Genomic DNA, 13,043 nt, shown 5'->3' with positions numbered 1-13,043 from the left:
TCCGTGACATATGTCTCCATAGCCAACGTCTCCTCCTGTGACAATGGGTACACGTGACTCTTGGGAAGCGCAGCGTTTACCTGGAGATTTATCGCACAATCCCCCTGTCGATGAGGTGGTAATTTAGTCGCGCTGTTCTTACAGAAAGCAATAGCAAAATCGGCATATACAGGGGGAATGCGTACTTCCATACACCTCCCTGAACACTCCTCTGACCACCCCTGGAGAACCCCCTGTCTCTACGAAATCCTGGGATTGTGACTAGTCAGCCAGGGAACCCCCAGCACCACCGGAAATGCAGGCGAATAGATAAGGGGGAGACTAATCCGTTCCTTATGATTCCCCTGCGTTACCATGTCCAGTGGAACCGTGGCCTCCCTGACCAACCCTGACCCTAATGGCCGGCTATCTAAGGAGTGCTCGGGGAAGGGGGGATTTATCGGCACTAGCGGAATTCCCAACTTGATGGCGAGTCCGCAATCCATAAAGTTCCCAGCTGCGCCTGAATCGACTAGCGCCTTATGCTGGGAAGAGGGAGAAAAGTCACATAAACAAATAAATACAAACATGTGACCAACAGGGGGTTCTGGGTGAGTTTGATGCTGACTCACCTGGGGTGACCGAGAAGTGTTCTGCCTGCCCTCTCGACTCCCAAACTGCCTCCTCCTCCGGTACCCCCTCGGCACGGTCCCCCCTAACTCCATAGGAATAGGGGCGGGAGTGCTAGGAGGTGGAACAGACAGGACCCTTTCCGAACGCCCGCGGGCAGCCAGCAGATTGTCCAGCCAGAGAGACATGTCTATCAGTTTGTCGAGGGAGAGAGCGGTGTCCCGACACGCTAGCTCCCTGCGGACATCCTACCGGATACTACACCGGTAATGGTCTATCAGGGCCCTGTCGTTCCACCCAGCCCCAGCGGCCAAGGTCCGGAAATCCAACGCGAAGTCCTGCGCGCTCCTCGTCTCCTGCCTAAGATGGAATAGTCGCTCACCCGCTGAACTCTGGATAATGATCCCTCGCCGAGTCTGGGCCATTCCAAACCGCGTTGGCCCACTCCAGAGCTCGACCCGTCAGGCAGGAGACGAGGACACTCACACTCTCCTCCCCCGAGGGAGTAGGTCTCACGGTAGCCAGGTACAGCTCGAGCTGGAGCAGAAACCCCTGGCACCCAGCCGCCGCTCCATCGTACTCCCTCGGGAGCGCAAGACGAAGCGCGCCGGAGCCGGACGCAGGGGGAGGAGGAGGTGGACTCGTCGGAGGAACCGGAGGTGGAGAGAGGAGACCACTCCTAGAAAAAAGTTGCAGTAATTCCAAAGGATCTATATTGTGACAGCTGTGGCTATACTTGTGATGGAAATGCCAGTTTGGTGACGGGGCACTGAGCAAACATTTAGCTTGATAAGTAAACAAAAGTCAATATGTTAAGTGGTATTTAAAGCTAGAGTCCTTAGTTGCTAAATCCATTTTTGGACTAATATATTAATGATATATACCCATTTATTCTGAAAGAATATATCCTGTAAATGTCTCATGAGATTAGTTCAACGGTCGTACACCATCAGAACCTGAAATGTAAGCTTGTTTTACTCCAATGTTTGTAAACAAAGTAAATATAAACAAACACTGTATAGCCCAAAAACATGGTTAAAACTATAATTTTGATATCATGGAATAGTCGGTCACTCCTTGCATTCATAGCTCTGTCTATGCATTTGAGTGATTACATTTCTCTAAGCCCATTCTTCAACTTTTTACCAAAACAGAGGTGGTTGACAGCTTTATTTTTCAATTAAGGATTCTAGCTTTAAGAAATGATTTTAAAATCTGGTATTATTAGTCCTTATGCGACACTTACCTGATCACATATGCAATCACTAAAGCCTGCGTGATTCTGTTGAGGGTTCCAACCTTGAAGCTCCTTATGACAATAATTCTCAGCGTTGAATATTTAAAAAAAACATTGACAGAGGGACGCACAACATCCCCTCTCTTCATCATGTTTGCTGCCTCATAGGATTCAAAACGCTATTTTGTATCCTTAGACAGAACCAGGATAGCCCGACCATTTTTTATATCATTCCTGCATGTCAGACGTTTTGGAACAATTGAACATTCAGCTGAACTTTCACTCCCACTGGAAGTTCCCAGTGCCTTTGTCTTCCGCATACATTTGGATTGTAGCGGCTCAGTTTTATTTCCCAATAATGAAAGTGGCTACTTTGAGCAGACACAATGTTTCATATGGCCTACCATCTAGCATGGCAAATGTCAAATGAGTTCACAGCGCAGTAAAATTCTGACTCAAAGATTGACAGGTCCATCATAGATTTGGTATAGGCAATAACCAATTTGCTTTGGACAAACTGTGGGTGGTGGTAGGTGAGTAGGCTTACTGCACACCAATCTGTTACATACAAATTACAATTTACTGAATTACATCTGTCTAGTTAGTCGACATACAATGTGCATGGTTGCTACATCACATTATGCCAGGCTCTTAGAATCAAATAATGTTGGTCTCTTGACGACCAAATCAGAATTGACACAAGGCGCTTTTCAGATATAAGGGGAAAGTGTACCACCTCTACCAAGATATCTAAACCTTATGGTACATGTGGTAGAGTGATGATTACCCATAATTGCAATTTGCAAGGTCAAGCCCCACTCAAGTTACTCCACCTCAACTGCAACACTGGTGGTAGCGGTGGGATAATCCCCCCAGTCTGTGAGGCTGGCTTTTGCATGGGGAATTTATTGAGAGAAAGGGAATAGCCTTGGGTTCATGTCCCAGGTCAGAAGTATAGTGTCAGTGACAAAACTCATGTGCTATACCTCAACCAAGGCATATTGACCTTTTTGGCACAGATAGGGCAATCCCCACTCTGGAATACTACACAATCATAAGCACATTTCACAACATAGCAAGGAAACAATAAGACTGTTTAATTATAGAAGACCAACCACACTGGCCTTATGGTGTTAAAGTTAGTGGAGTGTCAACACACAGAACATTGTTTAGAAGACACATAAGACACAATACTTAACTCTTCCCCTAACACAAATGCATGTGCTATAGGGCTATGGGTACAACTTCATGAGGTCGGGAGAAGGTCAATACCAGCTGTTGATTCCTTCCCTCTCTCCCATGAGATAAGGAATTATCCCTGCCAACATTTCACAGAATGGCCCACGCACCATAACTTGCAGGAATTCCACACAGGGAGTGAGAGGAAAAGGTATCTCATATTTCAGCTCCCCATTGGGGTGCATGATAGTTTTACGCAACAGCTAACAAGGCACTATTGCGTGCCAGACTTCTCTAGTCTATGGTCAATTGTTGCGAAAGAAGAGCCAGTATGAGTAAATTGCACACAGATTCATAAGAATGTAGACAGCAAAAAATGGACACCCACCCAGTCAACTTTGAAACAGATAATATATTGTTTGCAAACGTTAAACCTGGTTGTCTGAATTCAATACGTTGTTCAGTCAATCAAAAACAGTGAAAGCTTTTTAGAACATTAGAATAAAACATAATGTATGTAATTGGCACTAACAGGAAATGTTTTCCATAGAGGAAATGTAGCTGTTTTTGTTATTATGTTGCACTGTTATGTTACATGGTGCATAGTGGCTAAATAACAGATCAAGTTTGATTATTTCTCTGAGGACCAGCTTAATTTGAATTACTCTGCACTGTCATTGGAGCATTCAGAGGAAGAATCTCAAGATCTTGGGTTTGAAGACCTGCATCTTGCTGCTGTCCATATTCTTGACCATTTCCTGGGATGCAAGAATCCCCTGGTGAGCCTCATCGAACAGCTCCTTCCCGATCTCCGCCTGAACCCTGTCTCGCCAGGCACTTAGCTTAAGTCTCCCCTCAAACACATCCAAGCCGGAACCGACAGGCTGTGGGATACCAAAACACAGAAATACACTCAGAAGGCCCACAATATAACAATATATTACAACAAAATTGATTGTTGTTAGGTTTGTGATGATTCATACTTGTTTCATATATCGATAATTGTTCTAGTTAACACTTGTGGAAACAAGCAGCTCCAAACCAAAGACCTAAGACACAGATTTAGTCATTGATTTGGACATTTCACTGCAGGTAGCTAAGGGGTTTTAAGAGTGTTTTTCCAAGAACCGAAAGGTCACTGGTTCGAATCCCCGAGACGACTAGGTGAAAAATCTGTCAATGTTCTCCTGAGCAAGGCACTAAACCCGAATTTCGCCTGTAAGTTACTCTGGATAAGAGTGTCTGGTAAATGACAAAGAATGTCAATGTAAAACGTACTTGGTCTAATCTACTACAGTGAAGCAAGAAGAGACAAGATCTGCAAAAAATTCACCTGCATGATCTCAACAATGGCCACCAGGTCGGCCAAGGAGATCTGCTCTCCTGCGATAAAGGGCTTGTCCCCAATGAACTTTTCTTCAATGAGTTTCAGAGAGCCTTCTAGGTCCTCCAGGGCTCCATCCATCTTGTCTTTGGGGACCTCCACACCCATGATCTTTGGAATCAAGAGCTACAACACAGGCAGCCTTTTTATAATGTAAAACACAAACGTGTTGATTTGCCGAAACTTGATATTATGCCATGAAAAACGAGAAGGCATGAGATCAACCTCATCTCTCAAAATCTAACATAACAGGTATTTGGACACAGAGGTACAAAACAGCTCTGCAGCAAATTCTTATAACAATGCTTGTAGTGGGATTTGTTTTCCGTCAGTGAAACTCAAAGAGCCACAGTCTCATGCTTTGGCAATGTGTACGCTGTAGTCTATTTCTTCACAAACTACTGCCCGCGCACACACATCTAACATGGAACACTGGAAACATTTACCGGTTTATAATACCATTATTATTACCTAAATCTTCTTGGTGTGTGACTTTATTTGACCACAGGAAAAAAGGATGTTAATATGCTACTGAGTAAACATTGCTATCTAGGTTGGACTGAACAAAGTCCAAAGAACAATTTGAAAACAATTCTAAATCAAATCATGTAGTAGCATCACTTACCCTGAGCCAAAACATCTTTGAGCCATGCATACGTATGCCCATGTGCTGCCAGGACAGGTATTCATTGACACGGGCACGCTTTTGCAGATCGGCTGGATACCAGTGGTCTGAGGTCTGGTACTTTTCTGCCAGATACTTCAGGATGGCAATGCTGCAGAGATGATTGGCCCGTTTAGTCATTGAAACTCTTTACCTCACCACTGTATTAGCATCATTACTAAAATCAGAATGAGAATATGTTTAGCTACTCCAGGGATCACAAAGGATTTGTTAAGTAGTCTTATTACATTGCCTCATCAGATAAGGTAGAGATGGTTGATCTACACTCAATGTTGTCATTCCAACCTTTCAGCCAAGCAGAAGTCTCCATCTCGGATTGCAGGAGCTTTCCTGATCATGTTGATCTTCCCAAACTCTTCTCCATACTGCTCTCCTGAAATGTAGTGAATGACAGAGATACATGACAGACTTACTTCTGTAATAAGCCACCTACACTGAGTGTACTGTACAAACCATTAGGAACACCTTCCTAATATTAAGTGTCACCCCCTTTTGCCCTCAGATCAGCCTCAATTTGTAGGGGCATGGACTCTACAAGGTGTCGAAAGCATTCCACCGGGATGCTGGCCCATGCTGACTCCAATGCTTCCCATAGTTGTGTCCAGTTGGCTGGATGTCCTTTGGGGGTTGGACCATTCTTAATACACACGGGAAACTGTTGAGCATGAAAAACCTAGCAGCGTTGCAGTTCTTGACACAAACCGCTGCACCTGCCACTTACTATCATACCCTGTTCAAAGGCACTTCAATATTTTGTCTTGCCCATTCACCCGCTGAATGGTACACATACACAATCCATGTCTCAGTTGTCTCAAGGCTTAAAAATCCTTCTTTAACCTGTCTCCTCCCCTTAAACCAATCAAATCAAATTGTATTTCTCACATGCGCCAAATACCGTTACAAGCCCTTAACCAACAACAAAGTTAAGAAAATATTGACTAAATAAACTAAAGTAAAAAATAAAAAAGGTTACAATAAAATAACAATAACGAGGCTATATACAAGGGGTACCAGCTTTGCACACTGTTGCCATCCTCTCAACCAGCTTATTTCATGAATGAATTTCAATTAACAGGTGTGCATTGTTAAAAGTTAATTTGTGGAATTTCTTTCCTTCTTAATGCGATTGAGCCAATCAGTTGTGTTGTGACAAGGTAGGGGTGGTATACAGAAGATAGCCCTATTTGGGAAAAGACAAAGTCCATATTATGGAAAGAACAGCTCAAATAAGCAAAGAGAAACAACAGTCCATCATTACTTTACATTTCTTCAAGTGCAATCGCAAAAACATCAAGCGCTATGATGAAACTGGCTCTCATGAGGAACACCACAGGAAAGGAAGACCCAGTTACCTCTGCTGCAGAGGATACGTTCATTAGAGTTACCAGCCTCAGAAATTGCAGCCCAAATAAATGCTTCATAGAGTTCAAGTAACAGACACATCTCAACATTAATTATTCAGGGGAGACTGCGTAAATAAGGCATTCATGGTCGAATTCCTGCAAAGAAACCACTACTAAAGGACACTAATAATAATAAGAGACTTGCTTGGGCCAAGAAACATGAACAATGGACATTAGACCGGTGGAAATCTGACCTTTAGTCTGATGAGTCCAAATTTGCGATTTTTGGTTCTAACCGCTGTATCTTTGTGAGACGCAGAGTAGATGAACGGATGATCTCTGCATGTGTGATTCCCATGGTGAAGCATGGAGGAGCAGGTGTGATGGTGCTTTGCTGGTGACACTGTCAGTGATTTATTTCGAATTCAAGGCACACTTAACCAGCATGGCTACAACAGCATTCTGCAGCGATACGCCATCCCATCTGGTTTGTGCTTAGTGGGACTATCATTTGTTTTTCAACAGGACAATGACCTAAAACACCTCCTGGCTGTGTAAGGGCCATTTGACCAAGAAGGAGAGTGATGGAGTGCTGCATCAGATGACCTGACCTCCACAATCACCCGACTTCAACCCAATTGAGATGGTTTGGGATGAGTTGGACCTCAGAGTGAAGGGAAAGCAGCCAACAAGTGCTCAGCATATGTGGGAACTCCTTCAAGACTGTTGGAAAAACATTCCAGGTGAAGCTGGTTGAGAGAATGCCAATAGTGTGCAAAGCTGTCATCAAGGCAAAGGGTGGCTACTCTGAAGAATCTCAAATATATTTTGATTTGTTTAACACTTTTTGGTTACTACATGATCCCATATGTGTTATTTAATAGTTTTGATGTCATCACTATTATTCTACAATGTAGAAAATAATACAAAATAAAGAAAAACCCTTGAATGAGTAGGTGTGTCCAAACTTTTGACTGGTATTGTATAGGTAGGAGTAAAGTGACTCTGCATAGATAATAAACAGCAAGTAGCAGCAGTGCAAAAACAAAAGGGGATAGGGGGTCAATGTAAATAGTGCGGGTAGCCATTTGATTAATTGTTCAGCGGTCTTATGGCTTGGGAGTGCAAGCTGTATCGTGGAGTTGAGAAACCCAGGACAGGGTTAGGGTAGACTAGACCTACAACAGACTAGACTACTTGTGTGCAAGCAAGAATAGATGCCTACCTGACTTAAACTTCCAACTTCAGAAAAATACCTTTTCAGGCTACTTCTGTAAGTGACTTTCTACTGAACTTTAGATAACCTTCTATTAACAGTGAAAATTATCGAATGAAGTTGGCTACTCTAAAAGCACAGTCTCTAAAATAAAAACAATAACCTACCTTCCAAAAGTGAAACCTTCATAAAATCAAAAGAAATGTTGTTTTTCTTGGCAAAGATATACACCGAGCGACATGGCTGTGAGAAAAGGTCTAAATACATTTCTAAAGCCATCTTTAATACAAAGCAAAGAAAAAGATAGTCTTCACGGTCACGTTTTCTAAAATTCTAGAATTTATGGAACCGTTCTACTTCTATTCAGGAACTATATACCACACCCCTGGAGCGTGAGGCGGATCCCCGACTCTTCTCACTGGAACTCTGGTGCAAGCCCACTTCCCAGAACGCATAGAAAATTATAATATGTGACTAAAACTAGCGGTTCTGGGGGGGGGGGGGGCAGTGCCCCTGTGACAACAATGTTGGACCCCCTTGTGGCCCCCCTAAATGTGGAGTATGAAACCATTTTTACATAACACATTTTTGCTATCGTTCTTTTTTTACATCCGTTATTAGACAGTGGCAACGATGATGATTATGAACATGGTCTTTTGCCTGCTAATGCCTGCAATGCAGTGAAGAAAACGATATGACAACAATAATGTCTAATGTAACTGGCCCCTCTAACAGTACAACTTGCCCCAGCTTGCCCCCCCCCCCCCCAGTTAAAATGGTCTAGAACCGCCACTGGTGACTGAGTGGTTAAAAATGCACACGTAACACGAAACAAGATTTTCATCAATTGAAATGATTGCGTAACTCTAATGTTGCATGGACTTCCGTATAACTTAAGTAGGCTACATGCAGACAGTTAGCTCATGATCTATGTAACATTGATAAAATCAAACTTTATTTCTATAGAACATTTCTTACAACAAATGCATTTCAAGGTGATGTGTAATTTATTGTGACCTACTATGAAAAACGTTACAAGAATTAAACTAAAATACAATTGTTCGGTTACCCTTTTAGTTGGGGTTGCCCTAAAATACAGTGTGGCTGCTTGTTGGCTACATCTGCTGGCCAACTAGGGGAGCAACAGCCTGACTTCCCTACAGCTCTGCAGCCTCTTCTCCGCACAACATCAGGCTATGTATGGTTGATTTCGCAAATACGGGCACTTTTGGATATTGAATGTTATTGAAAATGCTATTTAAGCTATATAAAGATTTTTATCGGTTTCCACAAATACCCGAGGGGAAATGTCATTACCTCCAAGTCATAAAATATGCTATTTTAGTTGAAAAGGAAATAACAGAAATTGTGTCTAAGGTATTTTATATAACATTTCACATTAATTATTAGTCATGTTTTTTTTATTTATTTTTTACTATTTTGAAGTTTTCTTAATTATATGTATTTGTCCTGTCTAAATGTCCATATATGCCTTGGTGATACTCAGAAACATTTCAATATGTTAAATTATTTTAGGAATTATCTTAATAACAAGCATATAAAAGGTTCACATATGGGAAAAATCATCAATATCAGAACTATGTACCGTGATGGTAATTACTTAGCGTTGTGGTAACGACAGAGTGTGTCGGAAATTACATTTCATATAAAACAACTGATGAAAAATACCATTCAATATTTTAATGTCACAGTTGTACATGTTTAATTTGATTGAAGACATAGAACACACTATTCAAAACCTCAGAAAAACAAAGATACATGCCTCAATAACTTAAGTGTCTTTTAGAACAATTTTGGGCTTGTCACGACTTCTACCGAAGTCGATGCCCCTCCTTGTTCTGGTGGTGCTCGGCGGTCGACGTCACCGGTCTTCTAGCCATCATTGATCCATTTTTCATTTTCCATTGGTTTTGTCTTGTCTTCCTACACACCTGGTTCCAATCCCATTAATTACATGCTGTGTATTTAACCCTCTGTTTCCCCTCATGTCCTTGTCGGAGATTGTTTGTGGTTATTGTGTTTGTGTATTTGTATAGGTGTGCGATGAGTATGTGTACCCATGTTTATTTTTATGTACATTGGTTTTTTGGAGTTTGTTTAATAATAATTAAACTACTCCAGTTACACCACGTTGGTTTCTCCAGCGCCTGACTTCCCTGCCACCTACACACACACACACACACACACACACACACACACACACACACACACACACACACACACACACACCACACACACACACACACACACACACACACACACACACACAAACACACACACGAGTATGACAGGGCTTCAATGCATTAGGCAGAAATACATGTTCAGGGTTGGAAACACTGGTTGACATTAAACAAATTATTATTCACTGGCTGCAGTCTACTGAGTCAGACTCATGAGCGACTGGAACAAGCTGCAGCAAACACACTGTGGATGCACAGAATCATCTAGAATGTCATTGTATGCTGTAGCGTGGAATAAATTAACATTTGATCTTAAAAATCTAACCCTGAGACAGAAAAAATCCCGTATTTGGAAAATCACCCATATATCAAGCTGCAGAAAGTCTCAGTAGGTTGGGTAGCTATGAAATTATGATAAGACAAACAACTTTAAAGTTGTTTGTCTTATGTGACCCTGTTTGAATGAGAATCTGTCTTTAGGATGACCAAAGTAAAAAGTAAAGATACCTTTAATAGAAAATTACTCAAGTAAAAATGAAGTCACCCAGTAAAATACTACTTGAGTCAAAAAGTCAAAGTATCTGGTTTTAAATATACTTAAGTATCAAAAATAAAAGTATAAATCATTTCAAATTCCCTACATTAAATCGACCAGATGGCACCATTTTCTTGCTTTTTTATTTACAGATAGCCAGGGGCACACTCCAACCTTCAGACATAATTTACAAACAAAGCATTTGTGTTTAGTGAGTTCGCCAGATCAGATCAGAGGCAGTAGGGATGACCAGGGATGTTCTCTTGATAAGTGTGTGAATTTGATAATTTTCCTGTCCTGCTAAGCATTCAAAATGTAACAAGTACTTTTGGGTGTCAGGGAAAATGTATGGAATAAAAGGCACATAATTTTCTTTAGGAATGTAAATGTAAAAATATAAATAGTAAAGTAAAGTACAGATACCCCGAAAAACTACTTAAGAACTTAACATTTTTTTTTAAACTTAAGTACTTTACACCACTGAGGATGACACTAAGGGCCCATAATTCTTTTTTCTCAGTCCTAAAATGTGCCAATTAAAATTGTTGACGTCGTTGCACATGATGAAATGCTACACGTTAGCTGTTTTCATTACATAACCTGGCACATTATGCCCTGTTAACCTGAGCAGGTGACAGTGATTATTTCCTGTAACAAATTCTGCATCAGCCTATCAAATATCTTAAACTTTAAAACCACCAATGAATGGCATTTCTTAAAATATGTAAACTTGGCCACCAGAAGGATATTTCAAACCTCAAAATTCAAGGTTTACTTTTGTTCCGCTTGGTCTGTCTCAAGTGTAGAGTGCCAATATTGCATGATGCACCCTTGACTACGCTACTAACTACTAACGTTAGACAAAATTCAAAAGGGCAAGTTTTTGCATATATGATAAAATCCCACATTTTTTGCTCATCCGTTTCTCACACATTCATGTACTTTTACCGAACAAAAGATAAAGGTCTATACAACATTTCAGTTTATTATACTTCATACCAAAAAAATTGTTGAAGAGGCTTTTGGACTTGTCAAATAGCTGTCATGTACCATCTTCATCATTGCTTCTGGGTTTCACAATATCAGGGATGTAGGTCGGGGTGCCTTGTAAGGATCCGACAGCGAATGGGTAATCTGCCTCTACCATCAGTCCTATTAGCCAACGTGCAATCATTGGATAACAAAAAATAGACGAGCTACAAACTCGAATATCCTACCAACGGGACGTTAAAAACTGTAATATCTTATGTTTCACCGAGTCGTGGCTGAACAACGACATGGATAAAATACAGCTGGCGTGGTTTACGCTTCAGCAGCAAGATAGAACAGCTGCCTCCAGTAAGGCAAGGGGTGGCGGTCTGTGTCTAATATTAAGGAAGTCTTGAGGTTGTGCTCATCTGAGGTAGAGTATCTCATGATAAGCTGTAGACCACACTATTTACCAAGAGAGTTTTATCTATATATTTCGTAGCTGTTTAGTTACCACCACAAACCGATGCTGACACTAAGTCCGCACTCAATGAGCTGTATAAGGCCATAAGCAAACAGGAAAATGCTCATCCAGAGGTGCTCCTAGTGGCCGGGGACTTTAATGCAGTCAAACTTAAATCCGTTTTACCTCATTTCTACCAACATGTTAAATGTGCAACCAGTGTGGGAAAAAAAACTCTAGACCACCTTTACTACACACACAGAGACACATACAAAGCTCTCCCTCACCCTCCATTTGGCAAATCTGACCATAACTCTATCCTACTGATTCCTGCTTACAAGCAAAAACCAAAGCAGGAAGCACAAGTGACTCGGTCAATAAAGATGTGGTCAAATGACGCAGATGCTAAGCTACAGGGCTGTTTTGCTAGCAGAGACTGGAATGTGTTCTGGGATTCTTCCAATGACATTGAGGAGTACATCACATCAGTCACTGGCTTCAGCAATAAGTGCATTGACAACGTCGTCCCCACAGTGACCGTACGTACATAACCCAACCAGAAGCCATGGATTACAGACAACATCAGTTCTGAGCTAAAGGGAAGAGCTGCCGCTTTCAAGGAGTGGGACTCTAATCCGGACGCTTATAAGAAATCAGACGAACCATCAAACAGGCAAAGCATCAATACAGGACAAAGATTGAATCGTACTACACCGGCTCAGACGCTCATCGGATTAGGCAGTGCTTGCAAACTATTACAGACTACAAAGGGAAGCACAGCTGCGAGCTGCCCAGTGTCTGCCCGAGCCTACCAGACGAGCTAAATTGTAAGCAACACTGAAGCATGCATGAGCATCAGATGTTCCGGACAACTGTGTGATCACGCACTCCGTAGCCGATGTGAGTAAGGCTGTGGGGCCACACAGATTACCAGGAAGTGTACAGATGATGCAATCTCATTGCACTCCATACTGCCCTTTCCCACCTGGACAAAATGAAAACCTATGTGAGAATGCTATTCATTGACTACAGCTCACCATTCAACACCATAGTGCCCTCACAGCTCATCACTAAGTTAAGGACCCAGGGACTAAACACTTCCCTCTGCAACTGGATCCTGGACTTCCTTCCGTGCTTCTACACCTGCATTACTTGCTGTTCGGGGTTTTAGGCTGGGTTTCTGTACAGCACTTTGAGATATCAGCTGATGTAAGAAGGGCTA

The 13,043-nt window shown here is 41.9% G+C and overlaps 1 protein-coding gene across 1 annotated transcript; it reads right to left on the bottom strand.

Annotated features, from left to right (window-relative positions):
• Positions 1-3,417: 3,417 nt before the first annotated feature.
• gstt1b (glutathione S-transferase theta 1b) lies at positions 3,418-8,082 on the bottom strand. The gene is made up of 5 exons (XM_014127845.3): positions 7,821-8,082; positions 5,380-5,467; positions 5,035-5,185; positions 4,359-4,535; positions 3,418-3,909 (listed from the first exon to the last, which is right to left on the bottom strand). The coding sequence occupies exons 1-5, from the start codon at positions 7,930-7,932 to the stop codon at positions 3,712-3,714; spliced, it is 726 nt and encodes a 241-aa protein (XP_013983320.1). The 5' UTR covers positions 7,933-8,082; the 3' UTR covers positions 3,418-3,711.
• Between the last annotated feature and the right edge of the window lie 4,961 nt (positions 8,083-13,043).

The sequence above is a fragment of the Salmo salar genome, chromosome 11 (genome assembly GCF_965601325.2).
Source record: "Salmo salar chromosome 11, fSalSal1, whole genome shotgun sequence".
In the NCBI taxonomy this organism is placed as follows: Eukaryota; Metazoa; Chordata; class Actinopteri; order Salmoniformes; family Salmonidae; genus Salmo; species Salmo salar.
This window is presented reverse-complemented; position numbering and strand designations above follow the sequence as displayed.

Bases quoted from the DNA above. Each gene is read 5' to 3' on its own strand.
- gstt1b (XM_014127845.3), bottom strand. From the start codon at position 7,932: ATGGCTTTAGAAATGTATTTAGACCTTTTCTCACAGCCATGTCGCTCG. The intron at 5,186-5,379 runs GTTGGAATGACA...TCATCTCTGCAG, and splicing joins GACTTCTGCTTGGCTGAAAG to CATTGCCATCCTGAAGTATC. The intron at 4,536-5,034 runs GTAAGTGATGCT...CCTGTGTTGTAG, and splicing joins CAAAGATGTTTTGGCTCAGG to CTCTTGATTCCAAAGATCAT.